The 20,799-nt window shown below is 42.0% G+C and overlaps 2 protein-coding genes across 4 annotated transcripts; one reads left to right on the forward strand and one right to left on the reverse strand.

Moving 5' to 3' along the window:
- The first annotated feature begins 946 nt into the window (after positions 1–946).
- On the forward strand, positions 947–9,113 carry msh6 (mutS homolog 6 (E. coli)). The gene is made up of 10 exons (XM_079691056.1): positions 947–1,345; positions 2,205–2,410; positions 2,849–3,039; positions 3,239–5,816; positions 6,415–6,698; positions 6,848–6,965; positions 7,056–7,149; positions 7,270–7,420; positions 7,925–8,124; positions 8,240–9,113. Exons 1-10 carry the CDS (start codon positions 1,086–1,088, stop codon positions 8,319–8,321), a joined length of 4,164 nt encoding a protein of 1,387 aa, XP_079547182.1. The 5' UTR covers positions 947–1,085; the 3' UTR covers positions 8,322–9,113.
- On the reverse strand, positions 8,375–20,763 carry fbxo11a (F-box protein 11a). 3 transcript variants are annotated; one of them, XM_079691057.1, is made up of 22 exons: positions 20,495–20,760; positions 18,432–18,556; positions 18,247–18,328; positions 17,066–17,210; positions 16,528–16,657; positions 15,753–15,836; positions 15,542–15,674; positions 15,349–15,455; positions 15,098–15,209; positions 14,130–14,236; positions 13,805–13,942; positions 13,380–13,597; positions 12,261–12,441; positions 12,035–12,157; positions 11,757–11,842; positions 11,587–11,663; positions 11,324–11,467; positions 10,900–11,010; positions 10,652–10,759; positions 10,443–10,551; positions 10,253–10,351; positions 8,375–10,053 (listed from the first exon to the last, which is right to left on the reverse strand). In XM_079691057.1, exons 1-22 carry the CDS (start codon positions 20,586–20,588, stop codon positions 9,924–9,926), a joined length of 2,643 nt encoding a protein of 880 aa, XP_079547183.1. In that variant the 5' UTR covers positions 20,589–20,760; the 3' UTR covers positions 8,375–9,923. The 3 variants fall into 3 exon arrangements, 2 of the variants coding, with proteins under 2 accessions (XP_079547183.1, XP_079547184.1); XM_079691058.1 differs by having other exon boundaries at positions 17,066–17,207; positions 20,495–20,759; XR_013809904.1 differs by having other exon boundaries at positions 9,914–10,053; positions 10,501–10,551; positions 20,495–20,763.
- Positions 20,764–20,799: the final 36 nt, after the last annotated feature.

The raw sequence follows: 20,799 nt of genomic DNA on the forward strand, positions 1-20,799 counted from the left end.
GTACACAGAAAACTATTTTTTTTCTTTGCCACTTGTAGTTTGCTAACCAGAGTTCATTTTTGGTTAAGGTACTTCATCTACATCACCTGATTCACTTCAGTCTGAATTACATGATTCAACTGACTCATCATTCTCCATTTCTTTGGTGCTGGGAGTGTAATCAGGGTCTTCATCTGAGCTACCTTCACATCTTTCAAACTCACCATCATCTCCCAGGATGACTGCCAGTGCTTCCTGAATACTGTAATGCTTCTTCTTGTGCATACTACAGAGAATACAAATAAGATGACATTAAAATGTGATATTAATGTCACATCGATATTTATCTAATTTGTTTCATATCAACTTGATCAACAAATGTTTTCACAACAGGTTAAATGTAATAAAGGACATGTTATGCAAGCATTATAATTCTTAAATGGCTTAAATCTTACCTTTAACAACTATAACAAGCTTTTTTAACCCTCTATGGATTAGCTAGTCCTGTCAAATGTTTTGGGGAACACAACATCACATGACCTGGCCCTATCCATGCCATGGGATCCATGCCCATGACCCAGGATGTTTAGGGACATCATGAGTTAAAATCAACGGTGAAGCTCTAAGGAACTTTCCAGAACATTTACATATCATGCAACATCTGTCACCGTCGGTTCTTATGGTTAAGATAGTCAAATGTGCGTTTTCCCCAAAAAATGATATTAACATAATTAAACATTGCAATCATCCATTTCTGAACAATGTCAGAAATTACAGTTGATATGAAAAATGTGCACAAATGTACAATCTACACATCTATATACTCCCTAGTTATGTATTTGTGTACTCTGTGTTGGATGTACCGTTTAGAAAACTAAGGGGAGGGGAAAAAAAGGTTCCCATCGCGCCAAAGGAAGTGGTATTGACACCACGTGACTTCTATATTGTGTTATCATTGGAGGAGGTTCGAGCCTACTCTCATCACATCCGCATGTGATCCCGCGAAAGGTTTGAGCCCGCGCTGCCTGTGACGCTGAAGCTGGGTGCTCGTGGCTATCGGTAGGATTATCTTAAAAACACACTGAAAACAGTTTTAACTCGCAAACATGGCGAAGCAAAGCTCCCTTTTCAATTTTTTTTCCAAGTCTCCGCCGCCAGTCTCCAAGTCGAAGCCGAGTCCCTCTCCCACGGAGGCGGACCTGCCTTCCTCCGTTTTGAAGTCCAGCTCCTCTCCAAAGGAGCAAGCCAAACAAACACCACAACAACCTGCCAAGACCAACAAAGTAAAAGTGAAGAGTAAGGACAAGTCCACTAAAGGAGGGTTCAGCAAACTGTTTGGCGACAAGGCCGCAACAGCCAAACAGAGGTGAGTTAGCCGGGATTATGTTGGGAGCGGTGTAATTGCTGGAGACACGTTTTGCACTGTTTCCCTCTCTACCGACGATTGCTGCAAGTCCCCGAAAAATGCGTTTGGTTGATAACAAAATAAGCCGTTTTTTTTGTTGCTCAGACCAATAAGAACCTATATGTTACTTTCCTACAACTACTTTTCGTGTTCACATAATGAATATGGTCTCTTGAAACGTGAACATTCCTTCGTTCCTTAATCGAATAAAACTAATGTCTATTTTTTAACAAACGAGTATACAACGAATAAATGAGAAGTATACAGTACAAATGAATGTCACTTGTCATAGATACGGCAAAGTCGACAGTTTGAAGTGAAAACCGCAACCGAGCTGATGCAGAGGTGGTTTTTGTGTTAGCTAGGTGAACTCATGGCATCTCCCCTCCTCTGAATACATTAGATTGTGTGTAGTTTTTAGGAAATGTCAACAATATAACACATTTCCCATTAGCCAGCATTTTACCTTATTTAAATTTAGGCATTTGATAGCTTGAAACAGGAAAAAAACGTGTGCAATGTTTGTAACATTTAAGAAAAAACTCATAGAGAAATATGCACCTGCACGTAAAAAGCAATTTGGCATATGCATTATATGGATATATTAATCTTATTTTAGTCCAAGAATTTAACTTTTTAATTGTAGATATGGAGATGTGTTACAGTTTCATAGAAAGTTGAAAAGTTAATGCACATTATGTGCATTTGACACAATCTAAGCTTGGATGCCAATAGCTAGCAGCAGTAGTTCGAAAGAGTAAAACAGCTGTAATAATGATGCACTTGTTCTCAAAAAGCTTTTTCTTTTCTCTTCCTACAGCGACAAAACATGCACATTTAGTGCTGGCGCCCTTGTGTGGGCAAAACTGGAGGGACACCCCTGGTGGCCATGCATGGTGGTACCCCAACCACTGTCCGGACAGCAGATGAGGGGCAAGGGTCGGGCCCAACGCATACATGTCCATTTCTTTGATGAACCCGCTACTAGAGGATGGGTCAGCACCAAATATGTCCGAGATTACCAAGGTTAGCTCACGCCAGTGCCCTATTTAATGATAGTTGTTAGAGATGGGCCGGTCACGGTCGTGGAGCAGGCCCATTGGACGATGAAGTTAACATAATATAGTACACACACTTTACATTCTTGTAAATCGATAATTTTAGTCCCTAGTTTAAGTGTTGAGTCGACTATAATATACCTAAAAACTCAGTATAGAATATTTGTTTCTCTTGTTCTTCTCTGATATCATTAAACATACAATAACATTTTCCATTCAAAAACGTTTTCCCTATTGTTTGTGTATTTTGAACAATTCTAGTTTTTAGAGAGGAAAAGAATTGGAATTGGCCATGAAAATTGCAATCAGTATATATCCAATAATTATAAGGTTAAAGCTGTGACTATTATCTCACGAGTTATTATTTGTTGTAGTTGCCGGAGTTATCTTTTGTACTGTTTTGCAGGCTCGGACAGCAGGGATGCTAAAATAGGCGGGGTGTTCTTCAGCAGCAAACCTGTGTTCCGCCATGCAATGGAGCTCGCTGATCAAGGTTTGTTCGACAGTCCAGATAAAAGACTAAAGATCCCTCTCTGTATGGATCCCTCTGATGATGATGAAGAAGAGGAGGAGGATGATGAAGAGGAAGAAATGGAGGTAACATGATTATAATTAACTACAATGTTGATAATAGGAAATAAAAGGAGATGAAACATTTTTAATGAATAACTTTAGTCAAAATGTTTTTCATCACTAGTAAAAGATGCACATAGTGTGTTTGTGATATCTGATACGCTCAGTAATGGTGGTTACATTTGTTATTTATTTACCTGTCCTATTTTTATTATATTTTCAGCTAGACAAGTCTCCATTGACTGATGAAGAGCTCACTGATCAGGACGAACCGAACAATGAGAAAGGGAAGTCGGCCAAAGTCAGTCTAAGGTCATCCCGGGCTTCAACAGGAAGTGAAAATAAAGCCAAGCGCCGCCGCATAGTTGTAGCTTCAGATAGTGATGGATCAGACGAGGAATTCAAGCCAGAACAGGCTGCGTCCAGCAGCGAGGACGAGGGGGAAGAAGCAACGGTGGCTAGTGAAGACGACGGAGGCGGCGAGATCACAAATGATTCCGAAGCAGAAAGCCCCATCAAGCCTGTAAAGCGCAAACGTCCTGAAGAAAAGTCTGCTCCAACAAAATCTAAGATACCAATTACTCCGTCTAACGCACCAAAACGCTATCCAGCAGCTGTCGCAGACGACACTAAGTCTCGTCTGACGGCCTTCTCTGCCCCCGACAACATTGATAGCCAAGCAAACGGATCAGGCACCGGTGTTAGCGCCACCATTTGGGACCACGAGAAGCTGGAGTGGTTGCAGGATGGCAGGAGGAAAGACAGCCGAAGGCGGCGACAGTCGGAGAACGACTATGATTCATCCTCCTTGTATGTGCCAGAAGACTTTCTCAACAGAACCACTCCTGGTATGCGTCGGTGGTGGCAGCTCAAATCTGAAATGTTTGATACAGTCCTTTTCTTTAAGGTGGGGAAGTTTTATGAGCTCTACCACATGGATGCTGTGATCGGAGTCAACGAGATGGCGCTAACGTTCATGAAGGGGACCTGGGCACACTCAGGCTTCCCAGAGATCGGCTTTGCGCGTTTCTCAGATGTGCTGGTTCAGAAAGGCTACAAGGTGGCTCGTGTGGAGCAGACAGAGACCCCAGACATGATGGAAGCGCGCTGTAAGAAAATGGCTAGACCCACCAAGTTTGACCGCGTGGTGAATAGAGAAGTGTGCCGCATTATCACACGTGGCACCCAAACCTACAGCGTGTTGGACGGGGCTCCGTCCGAGAGTCAGAGCAAGTTCCTGCTGAGTTTAAAGGAAAAGGCTGAAGAGGAAAGCTCGGGGCGCTGCCGTACTTACGGAGTCTGCTTTGTAGATACCTCTGTGGGTTATTTCCATGTCGGTCAGTTCCCAGACGACCGTCACTGCTCACGTCTGCGCACCCTGATAGCACACTTTGCCCCTGCTGAAGTGCTCTTTGAAAAGGGGAACCCATCTGTTGAAACACGCAAAATATTTAAAGCCTCTCTGTCCTCTGCTCTGCAGGAAGGGCTTAATGCTGGCACACAGTTCTGGGATGCTCAAAAGACTCTGAAAAACCTCTCTGAAGAAGATTACTTTAGAGAGACCACGGGCAAGGATCAGGGGAAAGGGAAAAACGCTCTTCCTTCTCTTCTGAAAAAGATGACCTCCAACACGGATACATTGGGCCTTACTCCTAAAGAGGGCCATGAGCTGGGACTGTCAGCACTGGGAGGATGTATTTTCTATCTGAAGAAATGCCTGGTTGACCACGAGCTGCTCTCTTTGGCCAACTTTGAAGAATATGTCCCTGTTGACGTTGAGCTGGAGAAAGCTGCAGGACGTGACAATTTCTTTTCCCGGACTCGTCAGCGGATGGTCCTTGACGGAGTTACTCTAGCAAACTTGGAAATCTTTCAGAACGGCTTAGGAGGAACTGAAGGGACGCTGCTGGAGCGCTTGGACACCTGCTCTACCCCATTTGGCAAGAGGCTGTTGAAGCAGTGGCTCTGTGCTCCTCTGTGTAACCCGTCATCCATCAAGGACAGACTGGACGCTGTGGAGGAGCTGATAGCAGCTCAGGCCCAAGCCACTGAGGTTTCAGACCTGCTGAAGAAACTCCCAGATTTGGAGCGTCTTCTGAGTAAAATCCACAGCATCGGCACTCCTCTGAAGGGCCAGGATCACCCTGACAGCAGAGCAGTTCTCTATGAGGAGGTCACATACAGCAAGCGCAAGATCACAGACTTCCTCTCAGCACTGGAAGGTTTCAAAACGATGCAAGAGATCATCACTGTCCTCACTCCAGTCGCAGGCAACTGTCAATCCAAGTTGCTCCATCAAGTTGTCAGTCTGAAAGGTGAAAAGGACGGCCTCTTTCCCGATCTCTCTGCTGAACTCAAACGCTGGGACAAAGCCTTCGACCATAACAAAGCCCGCACCACCGGCGTCATCACACCCAAAGCCGGCTTTGACCCAGAGTTCGACGAGGCTCTGTCCTCCATCAAGGACTGTGAGCGAGAGCTGCAGGATTACCTGGACCAACAGAAGAAGAGGGTTGGCTGTAAGAACATGTGCTACTGGGGGACTGGGCGAAACCGGTTCCAGATGGAGGTGCCCGACAGCATCTCGGAGAAGAATATTCCCGAGGAGTACGACGTGAAGTCTACGAAGAAAGGCTGGAAGCGTTATGTGACAAGGGAATCTGAGCGGCTGTTCTCAGAGCTGCAAGGATATGAGGAGAAGAGAGACGCTGCCCTGAAAGACTGCATGAGGAGGCTCTTCTACAACTTCGACAAGAACTACAGAGACTGGAAGACTGGTGTGGAGTGCATGGCAGTGCTCGGTGATTACATTATTATTACTTATTCGATTGGTTACTTTTACAGCATGCATCAGTCAAGTTTATCATTGTATTCCTTTTGTGTTACTGCAGTAAGAAACACACAAATAATTGTTCATATGAGTGAAATTCCCTTTTAAGTTTTTGAGAAAGAAACGGCTCCCGTGGCCTTTTGAAAACGAGTGTGCATTGCAGGTGTCTGCTCTAAATTCATTTCCTGCAAATCTTTCAGAAACACCTCCATAACGTGCATTTAATATGATGCTGCAGCAATCTAAGTGCTTCCTGCTGTCATTCTATAACCATTCCATCATTCCACTTGGCTAAGTTGGCACTAATAAGTTTGTTTTCCTCTCTAATGGAGATTGTGCACTCTCCTGAAGTAGGGAGAGATAATTACATAGTTTAGTTCTCATCTCCGAAATAATGTGCTTATAATGTGTTTTCCTGCCACTGGGCCATCAAACAACCACTTTGGTTTAATTTATTTAGTTTTAGGAGCTGCAAAATCATCAAGAAAACGGGAAGCTAATTATCATCTTTCGAGCTTTAAAGGACATCTGCTCCAGTTCCTTACTTGTATGATTTATCATGTTTTCAGATGTGCTGCTGGCCTTCTCCCGCTACAGTCAGGGCGGAGACGGCTCCATGACCCGCCCACAGGTGGTGCTCCCCGAGGGTGATGACCAGGTGGCACCCTTCCTCGACCTCACCGGATCCCGCCACCCCTGTGTCACCAAGACCTTCTTTGGCGACGACTTCATCCCTAATGACGTCTTCATCGGCTGCCCTGGCAGCAGTGAGGCTGGTGAGGAGAACAGGCAGGCCTCCTGTGTCCTCGTCACCGGGCCAAACATGGGGGGGAAGTCTACCCTCATGAGACAGGTGGGTTTATTTATTTATCTATCTAACTGAATATTTATTTTGTGTTTAAACAGGAGTTGTTACACATGGACAGTGCAGGTCTGTTTGAATGTGTTTGAAGTCTCTATTTGCCTTTTATTGAGATACCGGGTTGCTTTTTTCCCCCGCAGTGTGGACTTGTGATCATCCTCGCTCAGCTGGGTTGCTACGTCCCCGCTGAGAGCCTGCGCTACACGCCTGTCGACAGAGTCTTCACTCGGCTGGGAGCCTCAGATCGTATCATGGCTGGTAATGTCAAAAACATCTGAAATGCAAATGGGGAAATATCTTATCGTTCTCCTAATGATGTAATAATGTATTTTTTAATGTGTTCTTTAGGAGAGAGTACCTTCTTTGTGGAGCTCAGTGAGACAGCCAGCATCCTGCACCATGCCACCAAACACTCTCTTGTGCTCCTTGATGAATTAGGCAAGTCTAAATTGCGTTTATGTTTTTTTTTACAGTAACAGTGAAAATCAGACTCATCTTCTCAGCAATGCTTTGTTCTTTCACTGCTTTATGGTTGTAATCATTCATCTGTGTTTGCAGGAAGGGGCACAGCCACATATGATGGCACAGCCATTGCCAGTGCTGTTGTGAAGGAGCTTGCTGAGAAGATCTGCTGTCGCACGCTCTTCTCTACACATTACCACTCCCTGGTGGAGGACTACGCCAACAACCCTGCTGTGCGCCTGGGCCACATGGTTAGTACAGAAATGCAAAACACACTCAAAACTGCAGTGAACAAGAAAGCAGAAGCAGCGCGTTTTAGAACGTTTTAAGGCTAAAAAGCAAAATCATTTAATGTTTTTTAGGCAAATATCTTCAGAATAGTTTTTTGACTATTGCATCGTTTATTTTATCTTAAATATGGGGCCAAATACATTACTGTGCAAGTAACCTGCTTACTTATGTTAGGTCCCATATTGCTATTGAGTTCTATACAGTCACTTTTCATTATGTTCATCTTAGCTTTGGAGAGCCTTTGAGGTATTGTGTGCATTCTTTCATACAAAGTTACGAGATACGAGTTCCCTCAGTAATAACTTGTGTTCAAACTGAGAAATCATTCCTTGAAATCAATAGAAAAGACATCTCATGTTAATGTGGTCTGATGGATCATACACTGTTGTTGAACAAGAAAAATAAAATCAAGCCATATTTTTATTCTGTTCTATTTTCAACAATGACGTCCCGTCCCTTCTAAGGCGTGCATGGTGGAGAATGAATGTGAGGACCCGAGTCAAGAGACCATCACATTCCTCTACAAGTTCATCACCGGTGCTTGTCCCAAGAGTTACGGCTTCAACGCAGCTCGTCTGGCCAGCCTGCCAGAGGAGGTCATCCAATCAGGACACAGGAAGGCCCAGGAGTTTGAGAAGAGCACCATCAGCCTCCGCCTCTTCAAGTATGTACTAGTGTTGAGGTTAAGACATTCTGTAGCTGCTGCAAAGCAAGACTCTGAATTGGTATAAGAAATGCAAAAGATGAGTTTTAACTCTGCCCTCTGTCTTGTCTTGCAGGAAGCTCTGCCAGTTTGCTGAAGATGTTTCTGTGGGCAACACACACTTTACTTCACTTGTTCAGATTCTCAACAACCTGTAGTGTAAAAAAAAAGAGAAAAGTTGTTCTGTTTGTCACCTGAAAAAACACTACTGTTATGATTTAATAAAGTTTATTTTTAAAAAATGACAATGTTTCATCTAGGAAATTAAACCCTTTTAATTCACGCTAGCGCCTACATAACGGTTATTGAATACTTCACAATATATTAAGTCTAGATGTTATGATACATGCATACATTTCAGTCTGTATGAGAACCCACAATCACCAGTACACATGAAAGGGGAGGGGGGGGGGGAACCATAAAGCGCTGCATATATAGATACTTGTCTCAGCTTCAGTGGAGTAAAAGCTTATAACATTCTCCAGCAACATTGGCAAACAAGGAAGAAACACACCGAAGTAAACTTTGCTTTCACAAGACTTGCATTTTTTTTCTCTTCCATGACCTTATCAGAGCGTCATTTAAAAAAGGTATTTTGTTTTAAACAGGCCAATAATCAATGTGTGCCTGTTCCAGGCTAAAAAGTATCTATTGTAGTGAAATCAATAAGAGTTAAGCAATGTACCACAGATGCAATATAATGCCCTGCTCCCATCCTGCATTGTTTGATTTGGGAAAGAGAAAGTATTTGAATGATTTCATAAGTCCTGGCTAAACAAACGGCACTCCCTCAACTGTTCAACAACTGCAGCCTTTAGTGAAGTCTTTTATTTGGCCCCATATTTCATTCCTGTCAATTCTGTAAAAGGGGTATTGTGCGACAGGAAAACACAAACCGGACACACATAAAATATGCATAGATAATGTAAAACAGACTGAAGTATATTAACTCCCTTTACAAAAATGTCCAATGCTACCACAAACAAAAAGAACCCAAGTCTGGTGAAAGCACATTTCAACATCTATTGTTCGGTATTGCAAATGAGTCAACATTGCTGGAGAAATGCTTAGTGTTTTCCTCTTTCCTCTGATCTCTTTCACAGAAAGAAGGTAGATACTGCGACATGTATAATTACAGCAATTCTAGGGTATAATAACCAAAAAAATGAACACATTTAATAAAATAAAGACATTCAAGTACAGTAAGATTTTTGCATGAAAATACAAAACTACACAAAAAGCATTAAAATCAAATCTCAACAGTTTTGTGAAAAAAAAAAAAAAAAAAGCTGAAGTGCTAGGTCATTTCTCGTACATATCGATACGAGCACGTCGAATGCCCAGTGATGGAAGCATTTTTGAATTCAGGGCTCTTTGCCTCCGCATGAGAAAAGTTGTGTCATTTCTGACTGAGCATCTGTACATGACTGCAGTATTTCCTTCCTCCATTTCTTGAAAGCAGGTGAGGCTTTTTGTCCATCTCTCACCAGCTTCCCTTGGCCAAACCAACACACCCACAAACCCTGAGTCAGCTGCTCTTCTTCCTCATCTTTTTTTTGTGTCAAATATTTAAAGAAAAGGTGTGGCATCCATAATCAGACTTTTTTTCTTCTTAATGTCTCCTTTTAGCATATTCATTTCAACGTCTTTTTTTTAAGTCACCGTATATGCTCTGTATTTTAGTTTGGACATCCTCCCCCACTGCACAACTTTAAAGTGTCTTGTGTCCATTACTGCTGAAGTGTAACAGGGGCTCGAGCTCAGTTGTGCTGCAGCGTGTTGGACTCTATAGGAGGGGCGGAGTCATACAGTGTGTCCGTGTCGTGAGTCGGCTCTCCGGCTAGTGTGCAAGGATTTGACAACGTCCCGGCACCACAGTCGCAGAAAAATCTGTGGGAGGAGGAATAATGGTTAGTAAAGCTCCATTAAGGTACAGAGAAAAAAAACATGAAATACTGCTAATACTGTTCCTTCTTTTAATACACTTGTGTATGTAGTTACACACACAAATGTAAAGAAAAACAAGGGTTAATGTGGTCACTTTTTATTTTTGAACCACATTATTTGTTTATGGGTGGATAAGACTGACCTATCGTGTCTGATGAACTCCACGTCGTGTCCTTGGTGACACTTCTTGATGCAGTTCACACAGATGGCGTTGCGGTCTGTTGTGTTACAGGTGTGACACCTGTAGGAACACAAAGTGTTTGTTAACAATCGTAAAACAGACGGGCAGTTTACCGCGGGTCGGCTCGGTTGCGAGTGTAAACAGAAATTACCTGTAAAAATCGTGCATTGGGTAGCTGGTGTAACTTGAAATCTTGTACAGGCACTGACCTCTGCTCACAGCCTTTTCAATGGCATCTTGATTGTTCATTATTTTATTATCTGTGGAGATAAGAGCACAAAGAGAACGTGGTAAACTCCAGGTACATTTTGGTATATTAACTTTCAGACAAACTGCTGCTCTAGGTGATCATGAGAGTACCTTTCATTGTAACATTGACACCAGACGCAAGAAACAATCCCCCAAAGCGATTGTTGAAGATCTGGTTCCCCTCCAGGGTCGCTGTGGCGTGATTGGTAATCTCAATACCTAGTAGTGAAAAGAAAATTAAGTTAATATTACTGAGCTCCTTGTAACCATTAGCGAGGCATACTGTACTTATTCAAAACTGTTGGTTTACGGTTGTTTTATTAAGACAGATTGAAGCCTGTGTGCATGTGTTACCCCACCTGCTGCGAAGCCGTCAAATATCCGGTTTTTCCGCAGTACGGGGTGGCTGTTGGTGCTGATCAGGACTCCTGCTTGGGCATTTCTGAAGATGTCATTTTCCTCTAACAAACCTGAAGACAGAAAACACATCGTCAGACGCACGACATGAAGATGACATTTTATAAATGTATTAGCGATACTAGATGGAAGAATATGCAAAAAAAAAAGTTATTTGTAAAACATTGTGTCAATTTATCATACGATCCCAGCTTTCTGTACAAAGTGTCGACCTCTTAGAGAGCCGTCTTTCTAAAGCGAGTCCCTGTTTGTTTGTCACACAATTAGTTTTAGTGAGAAACAATAAATGTAACAAAAATAAACAACTTTACGACCCCCATTGTAATCAGCATCCCTGTCGTTTCATACAATAAATGGATATCTTACCTCTTCCTCCGTTGAATATACAGATGCCCCCGTCTCTCCCATCGTGGATCTTATTCCTCCGCAGAGTGGGGTTGCTGTCGGTCTTGATCCACACTCCGGCCATAGCATTGTCAAAGATCTCATTGTCCTCGATAAAGCCCAAGCCTGGAAAACACAATGTGTCATTATTATGGGAACGGGGAACAACAGACTCTGTCAGGAGTCGATAAGTACATTGATTCAATTTAAAGACAATCTATCAGACAGACTGTTCTGCTTCTTACCAGAGTTGTAAACCAGAATGCCTCCATTCTGCCCCCCCCAGATCTTGTTCCGCCTGATCTTGGGATTGCTGCCAGTCCTGACAACAACAAAAAAACAGGGACAGTTGATCAGCTGCTTCACTAATGCTAAATGCATTGAGTTGAAAATAGTATTGTAATTTTCCACAAACCTTATTTGAACCCCGGAGTACATGTGATTGTAGATATCATTGTCTTCCAGCACGCCATGGCCATTGTCGTAGAAATAGACCCCAACCTGTGGAAAAGACGGAGAAAATATAAATAATCCCATTATATCTGGCATAAAAATGAATGTAATGATCACAAAAGATTCAAAGCAAGCCAGTCTGACAATTCAGTTTGCCATTGCAACAGTAAGTCTCATGAAGGTGTATAGAGAGTCGGTCACTTTATTTGTCTTCATTAAACTTGTAGCCTGTAATGGTACCTGCTTCCCGCTGTGTATCCGGTTCCTCCGCAGCACTGGCGTACTTCCCGTTGTCACCCACACTCCTGCCAGCGTGTTGCTGTACACCTCGTTCTCCTCGATGACGCCTTGTCCTTTTTCATGCTGAGGGAAACAAAAAAAAATGAAAGGTAGGAACTCTAAAGAAGTCAAAAGTTTAAAGAATATATTTATCTAGCTGGTGTAACTTCATGAGTCTTATATTTACCACATATATGCCTCCATGCTGGCCATCGTGGATCTTGTTGTGTCGGACGATAGGGCAGCTGTTCGTCCTGATCTGGATTCCTGCCAGGGCGTTACCGTAGATGTCGTTTCCTTCGATAAGACCACGACCATCACCGAAAATATAAACACCACCTTGGTTACCATTAAAAATGGCGTTGCCCCTGTATTTGAACAATAAAAGTGAATTTGAGGACACGATGCAACTGTAGATGGACAATTTGATTGATTCAGGTGACACTTTGAATTAGGGATGCACCGAATATTCGGCCACCGAAAGTTATCGGCCGAAAATTGTTAAAAAGGCCCTTTCGGCCGAAAGGGTTTTAGCACCGAAAAAATATCACCGAATGTCAGAGAAAAGGGTTACGTTGATCATACTCCGCATATTTGTCTGGTGTTTTGATTTCAAGTGGTGGATTAATCCCGAAGTGGTGAAAGTCTTTGCAGTTACACCCCCTCGAGAAATGTCAGCTGAACACGTTTTACAAATCGCAATCCGCGCCTCTTTCTCTGATATTTCAAAATATCTCCAAGCGGCAGACATGTTGGCTGTGAGCCAGCCGCCAGCATGGTCGCGCGCCGTGCTTGTCGCCGCGTTTTGATTACGTCATCACAACAACACGTTAGGTTACCAAACTTATAGGTGCATTTGTTGTTGTTGAAGGCCTGACTGTTACAGTCTTTATTTACACTGTTTTGTTGTAGACCTACTGGCCTAGATGTTTATGCAGTTTTAAAGCACCTTGGCTTTGTTCTGAATGCACTTTGTTGTAGTTATCCTACAGAGAAAATGCACTTGACTTGGAATTAATGTACTGTATGCATTCAAAAGTGCTGAATAAATGTTTTATGGACCCATAATAGTGATTATAAGTTAGGTTAAGTTAAGTTTTGCCATAATCATGTGTTTTGCCATAATCATGTATTTTTCCATAATCAGGTAGCTGAACAACATTGGTAAAAAATGTATACATTATATATATATATATTTATATTAATCATTTTCGGCCTTTTGGCATTCGGTTTTCGGCCAACTGTTTCCTATTTTCGGTATCGGTTTCGGCCAAGATGATATTTGACCTCTGACGGCCACACTGACCTTATTGTGGGGTCGCTGTTCGAGGTGATCCACACCCCAGCAAAGTTATTTGCATAGATCTTGTTTTCGATGAACTGCCCGCGGCCCTTTTCGTGCACGTAGATGCCCCCCGTCTGCCCATGATGGATCTCACACCGCACCACTGTTGGATTGGCATACGCCTTCACCTCGAAGCCGGCTATACGGTTCCTATGGATGTTACAGCTCTCAAAGTAACCCTGGAAACGGAGAGAGAAATACAACATTAGTCTGTGTTATCAAAATACATTTCAGGAGCAAGTAACAGAACAAATAAAAGTAATATATAAACCAACCCTTTACACTTAGACTATACATTCTATAAGCATACTTTAATGAGAGTACTTAAGCCCACAGAGACACATGACAGCGTTATACAAAGAAAACACCACTAAGTTGAACTCTACCATGCCGTGATCGAATGTGAAGACGCCAACGTCTCTGCCATGGTGGATGTGATTCCGTCTGATGATCGGGTTGCCATGGTTCTTCACCCAGATCCCAGCCAGAGCGTTGTTTGAGATCTCATTGTCTTCGTATATTCCCTGGAAATATTTGACACAGTTAATTCCTAACAAAGACTTTGATTGTCACAGTCTAGGCGAGTTCTGGGACTAACTGTTAATAAATCGAGCCAGGTATATATGAGAATTAAGAAGATGGGCTCTGCTACTGCTGTTTAGTTATGCTGAGTTATACTTTGGGTGAAATGTGGGTGGGTGGGTGTATTACCTGTGCATGGTCAGTGATGTAAAGACCAACATTTTCACAGTCACTAATGTTGCAGTGCTTTATTGTGGGACAGGCCCCCTGGCCGCTGACACAGACCGCTGACCCCACTGAAACAAGCAGGACGGAGATGGATTAGCGCACCGTGTCAAAATACAGACCAGAAACAACCTCTGCTCAATCCTGGGAAACCCTCAGATCAGAAGTATCCAGAGGTCAGAAGATAGGGTCTGCCAACATAGGACGGTGACTCCCAAACTTCTCGTCTTGTGAGATCACTTAGAATGAACTAATTGATTTATTTCAAAACCCTGACCCTTTCATCCATCCCATCCCTCATCTCACAACACCTCTTATTTATCATGTGACCATGTTTTCAAAGATATGGCCTATAAATAATATCTGGACATGTATAGGCTGAATCACAAAATAGAATACATGTCTGGCTATTTTTATATTTTTTCTAGAATAACATAGTTGTTGGATACACCCCAATTTATTTGATGTGTATGATCACCATTGGTCTATTTTGCCTGTCTTCTTTTAAAGTGGAGGCTGGCATAATCCATTACAGTTTCCAACCTCAAGTAGCTTTGGAGCTTCACTTTTTCCCTTCAGATATTAACACACATGTGCGCCCCCCCCCTCCCCCACACACACACACATATATATACATATACATATATATATATATATATATACACACATATACATATATATATATATATATATAACGCACTAACACTTGCCAAGAAGAGTGTATCTGTAAGAGAGAAAGAGATTCTAGAGAGAAGCGGTGCGACCGCAAGTCTCGTGGCCGCAGCTTCAAATAATACTGAGACATTGACATAAAGTCCATTACCACATGCCACGTAAAACTAGCCACGATAGGTTGATCTAAGTACATGTATATTGCCAAACCCTACTTGTGACTCCTGTGAAGGTGGGGAACCCCTGAGCAGCGGACTGACCTGTGCACGTGCTGCGTATGATGCAGTGGTCGATGATGGGGCTGCAGTTGACGGTAATCTCGAGGCAGTGGTGTGCGTTGTGGTGCTGGGCGGATTTATCATCAGGGTTGAACTGCGGCAGAAACAAAAACACTTCACTGTGACCAAAGTCGTTAAACTAACAATGACTTACAATTGCTTTCACACGTACTGAGTGAGTGCACACCAACCACTCGGCCAGTACAAACCGCCAAAAAAGAGAAAAGTCTCACCCTAATGGTCATGTATCCAACGTAAGCATCTTCGGAGCCTTCCATGAATACGAACGTAGAGTCTCTGGTATTCTCAATGATGACTTTCTCTGCTACTTTTCCAGGAGCTGCACAAATAATCAGAAAGATTCAATTAGAGACTAAACAAAAGCACAATGAAACTGAAACCTTGACTTCACACACACACACATACCAGCTCCGATCATCGTGATGGGCGACTCGATGTAGATCCACTCATCTGTGTAAATACCAGAGTGCACGAATATCAGGCCGTCAAAGTGAGGCTCCTGACCCCCACCCAGAGCGTCCTCGATGGTGTCGTAGTACTGAAGAAAACATCACAAGTCAGGCAAATGATTGGAACATTAATGTGAAAAAGAAAAAGGCAGAAAAAGTTGACTTACAAACATGTTGTCTCTTCCTTTGTATCTGGCAGGATTACTGTAAAAGTGTTCTGCAAAGCCCGGCTTCACGTGTGCTCCTTTATACTGTAAACAAAGTATTCACATGATTACTCACAAACTAAAGAACAAAAAGACATTGCACACATTTTGGACAAGATGGGGGAAATTTCACTGGAAAAAAAGGAGACATTTTGGTCCACAGATAACAATAAGGAAAGGTCAACGTATCACAAAGGAATACATTTTTAAAACATAGTCCTCCTCGATGCCCTGCATACTGAATGTCACCATTATAGCCTGTGGTGTTGCCCTTTCACATGACATTAGCTGACTGTACACAGGAGGATTTAAAGTCACAACGGAAATATAGATTTAAAGATTACAAGAAAACAAAGCGGATCTTGCTCTCTTTCCTTCATTTTAGCATTTAAAGCCAACACATTCCGTGTCCAAATATGCTGTGTGTAGGAAGAAATGTATGCTTAATCATCCACAAATACATCACTTTCCAATACACTTTAACATCTGATGGCTTCAAAATACTTAGGAATGTTTGAGAAGTAAAGTTATTTTATAGCACAGTTAACGTTACGACATATATCTAACATGAAGACCCTAGTGACCATAGAGAGAAGTGCAGTGACAATGTGTTATTTGTTTGATAAAGAAATATAAAATCAATAGTTTTTTTAACAGGGGCAAAATATATTTGCTAAAAATACAACAGACAAGCCATGAAGCAAGGACTTAGATGAAAGAGGAGGAGGGTCCGTACCAGCTGCTGAAAACTTTCCTTCCACGGGTTAGGCTGCTCGTACTCTTCTGGGTTTATCTGGTAGAACTTCCCCGCCTCGGGGTGCATCATGGGGCGCGTGTATTCAAACACTTCCATGTAAAGCTTCTTCCTGAAATGAGATAATAAAACCACAATTAACACCTTTTTATTATTTGTGTCAGAATTTCTCAGTACACAATATAAGCTCTTTTAAAGCAGCCTCAGTAAAAGGTCTGTTTTTACGTCAAGTACAAAATTGATGATTGACTTAAAAGCCAAAACAAGTCAAAGGTTCACACCCTTACAAGTCAAGCTGACATTTGCACCACGGTTAACTAATCGGTAAGATAATCTTCTGCTCTGGTAACGTTTGTATTAAAAAGTCTCCTAAAATAAAATGCACAACACAGTCAGAGGCTAATCACAGCCACGGTCAAATTGAAATAAATTGTTTCAAGCGTTAAAGCTGTGTCTTGTGTTTAATAAGAAGCCTGAGCAAAAGCAGCAAATAACACAGGGGACCCCCAAGCAGACTCACCAGAGGATGGGGTCATTGGCCAGCTCACTGAAGCGCTTGCACACACACGCTGCACGGCACAAGTCCTGCTCCAACAGGTAGGAGAAGATCTTTAGCACCACCTCGTCTGGGAGCTTCTCCTGCAGATACTGCTCTGCTGGAGCTGCTGGGAGGAAGGCGGCCGTGGAGTTAGAAGAAATAATGACACTCTGCTGTCAGTTACAGTTGAATTAAGAAAAGTACTTTTGTTTACCCTAATCTGAGTAGCATTGCTATTAAAGCTTGGCTACCTAAAAGTGAATTAAAGCATTTCATGCAGTAATCCAAGATGATATACATTTCATCAGTTCAGCTTTTTAAAATGTTCACTTTATTTGACAGTGAGGACTTGAATTAATATGTTATTTTCCCACAAATGTGAGCAGGCTGTACCGACTGGACGGATGCCTTTTTCTTGTGAGGCCTTAATCGAGGTCTAAATTCAGATCCCAGAACTAATACAAGACCAGCAGGTCCAATCCCATTCCAATTGCAAGAGCTGAATGCTACATAGTTTGACAAAACTGTTTATTTACACATTGGTTACTGCTTTTCCATGCATTTCAAGTTTAGCCTTTATGGGGATTTTCAAAACATATTTATGGAGCGGAACACTTTGTTCATCACACATTAACAAAACAAAAATATATTATATATTATCTTAATTTAGAAAAAAGAAGAAGAAACAAAAGGCCATATTGTGTAAATAAATGTCATATTTGCAATTAGGCAGTAAATCTGATATTAAAACAGATCATGTGGGTAACAGTGAGAACACCACAAGGCAATGTGCCCGTTAACTTTGACACCACAAGGCCTAGTATGATGAGAGGAAAGCCAGAACCAAATGCCATCATGTCTATAACGGATTCTTTGGCTAGAGCCGCACTGTATGAGAAAAACTCCAAATGCCACAAATAACAGACTATAATTTATACTCTGTGAAACTTGTGGAGCTACTTCTTCATGTCTTGACCAACGAGGCTTTTAAATAGATGATCTGAACTTTTGAGAGGTTGAAACCATTCGACATCTACTTTTCTGAGGTTAGTCTAGGAGAAGGGTGAACTCAGAAAAAGGTTCCATGATACCGATCTGAGTCAAACTGTATCCCTGTGTGTACACATCTCAGTACAAGGATAACATAAGTGTTTTTTATTTACCTGGTAAATCTTGACACTTTCCTGAAACTCTTGGGCGCTTTGGTCGGTGTCCAAAGTTTTCTGTGGTTGAAGTGGAAGCACCCTGTAAAACAAATTGGAGACATTTGAACATGAATTGTTGTGTTTTTTTAAAGATTACATCGTAATCATTTATACAATCTTTTCAGAATTCCTGGCATATTTACCTCCATGTTTGTCTTTGTCGGACACACTGTTCTCTTGGGTAGAGACTTTCTTCTAAGTTGGTAGGGACTGTTCTGAGCTCCTGGACCGGATTCTTCTGCGACCATATCTGCAGGAACGTCCTCATCTGCAAATGGTGGGAAAGATTATTTGAAAAACTACGTTTGAATCAATTAAAAAATATTGTAAGATATTAAAAGGGTACAGGTCAAAGAGAACCATGTGTTTAATGTCTGATGAACCACATATTCATTATGTAGAGTTGAAATATGCTTATTAAAAGAGTGAATCAGGCAGTGGATATTCCTGAGCTATCACCAATAAGCATTATGACTAAATACACAGTGTGTATTTGCTTGTTTACCTGTGTCAGATCTTTGCTTGAACAATCAACATGAGTACAAACCATCAACTTATAGAAACTTTACCATAATCTATTAGATTCAGAGCTTCCAACCCAAATGTGTCAATAATAAGCGAAACATTGTGACAACACATTACCAGAGGCAATTGCCTAAAAAGCATTTGTCAGCAGGTCACAGGATAACACTGTTCTACATTACCTGCTCTGCTTGCTTCAAATTGATTACAGATCCTATCAAGAGGATTCAATCAACAGCACAACCAAATGGTCTAAATGCAACATCTATTTATAAGGCTATTCACCATGGCACAATAAGTTGATAGCTACCACAGATGGGAGATGCAAACTCTGTCTTGTTGTTGCTCTGGTTGCAAGGATGACTCTCCCCAGCTAATAGGCCAGTAACCACTACAAACACCATCAATGTAACAAACTGGGCAAAAGGCAACTTTTGGTAAACTCACATGTTGTATAGGGTTTACTGCCTTGTTTGACCAAATCAACACATTTAGGACAAGAGGCATAAATCCATAGCAATCCATATCAAAGCAAATATACAGTTTGTTAAATGGGGAAAGATACCATTGTCAATATTATTTATCACCCACACTATAATCGTTTTTTTTTTTACTGTAACTTTCAAATGACATTCCAGCTAAGCTGTGAACATGATTTAAGACAAGGAGAAGCCTAAAACAACCCATACTTCACAAAGATGAGCTTGACAGGGCATCCTCCATAAGATTGTTTTGGTTAAATGATCAAGATATTGCCTGTGTTTTTACAAAAAAAATGTGAGAAGAGAAGAGCATTTGCTGCTGTTTGCCACTGAATTGATGATGTGGGATCCAAAATAACATGTCACTGGTCCATCTAAAAATCGTTGAATTGCATTTGGAAAGCAACAGTTAATGTTACTGATCAGTGTCTCCCAGGTTAACTGGTTCTGGAGCAGCAGTGGCTTCAGCCATGCAGCTATGATTAACGTTACGAGCATTCCTAGCTAATGTTTACTTTAAAATATAGCTGTCAATATTTGCCTACATTACGTCTATGGACATACAATGGTACGGTAGAAAAAACGATTTATTAAATGTGACATTAATAACAAGCATGATATAAACGCATTTGCATTTTGACGCTTCAAAAGGCTATTAGGCTGGGGGCTTTTACAAAAAACGCCAGGACGCAGATAGCAAGCCAAACATGCTAATAATAACAGCTATGTTAGCACGGGCAGTTAGCATGCTACGACAACTTGCGATACCACTTTGTATATCCTTCCTTGCGGTTGTCGCTCATGAATAAACATCACCATTGTCTATTGCCTGTCATTATCTCTACTGGTCTAACATTATTTACCTCAGAAGGACACAAGTATGCAGTGATATGAGGTCAGACGGATAAAAAAAAGACCGAGTCGGGGCAAAAATTAAGCAAAACAAAGCGCGGCCTGATTGCTAGGAAAAAACACAAAAGCATCGGTGTTTCCTGACTGCACTGGGACCCGTTGAAACTACTGCTAGCTCCCTGACGTTAATTACAAAAGCCGACGTTTTTCTTATGCACATGTTAACAGTTATACGCGGACATAAACAATACACAAGCCCCTACAAGTTAAATACACAATTCCACCCTGAAGCCAGCCTTTTGACAAGCCACTCCGTAAAGCTAACGCTAGCTTAGCGTAGCTAGGGTTACCTCTTTCCTGGTGGTTCCTCTCCGGCTGTACCGGGCGCGGCCTCGAGACTCGCCTTGGTCTTCTGCTAACGTTACTTGCTCTGACGGAGTTCATTTGGGGTGTTGATAATCTTGAAATGTCAAAGCCTTCACAGCAGAAGAGGCGACTCTAAGCACATCGTCTATGTAATTTTCTTGAGCATTGCACGATGTGCCATCTTTAGCCGTGGCACCTGAAAAAGGTATCGCTGTGTTATTCCCGTTCCTCTGCACTGGTGTTACGTCTGGCCCCGTTCTACTGTAGCAGGAGGAGCCATAACATACAG

This window comes from Notothenia rossii, assembly GCF_949606895.1.
Source record: "Notothenia rossii genome assembly, chromosome: 6".
Classification (NCBI taxonomy): domain Eukaryota; kingdom Metazoa; phylum Chordata; class Actinopteri; order Perciformes; family Nototheniidae; genus Notothenia; species Notothenia rossii.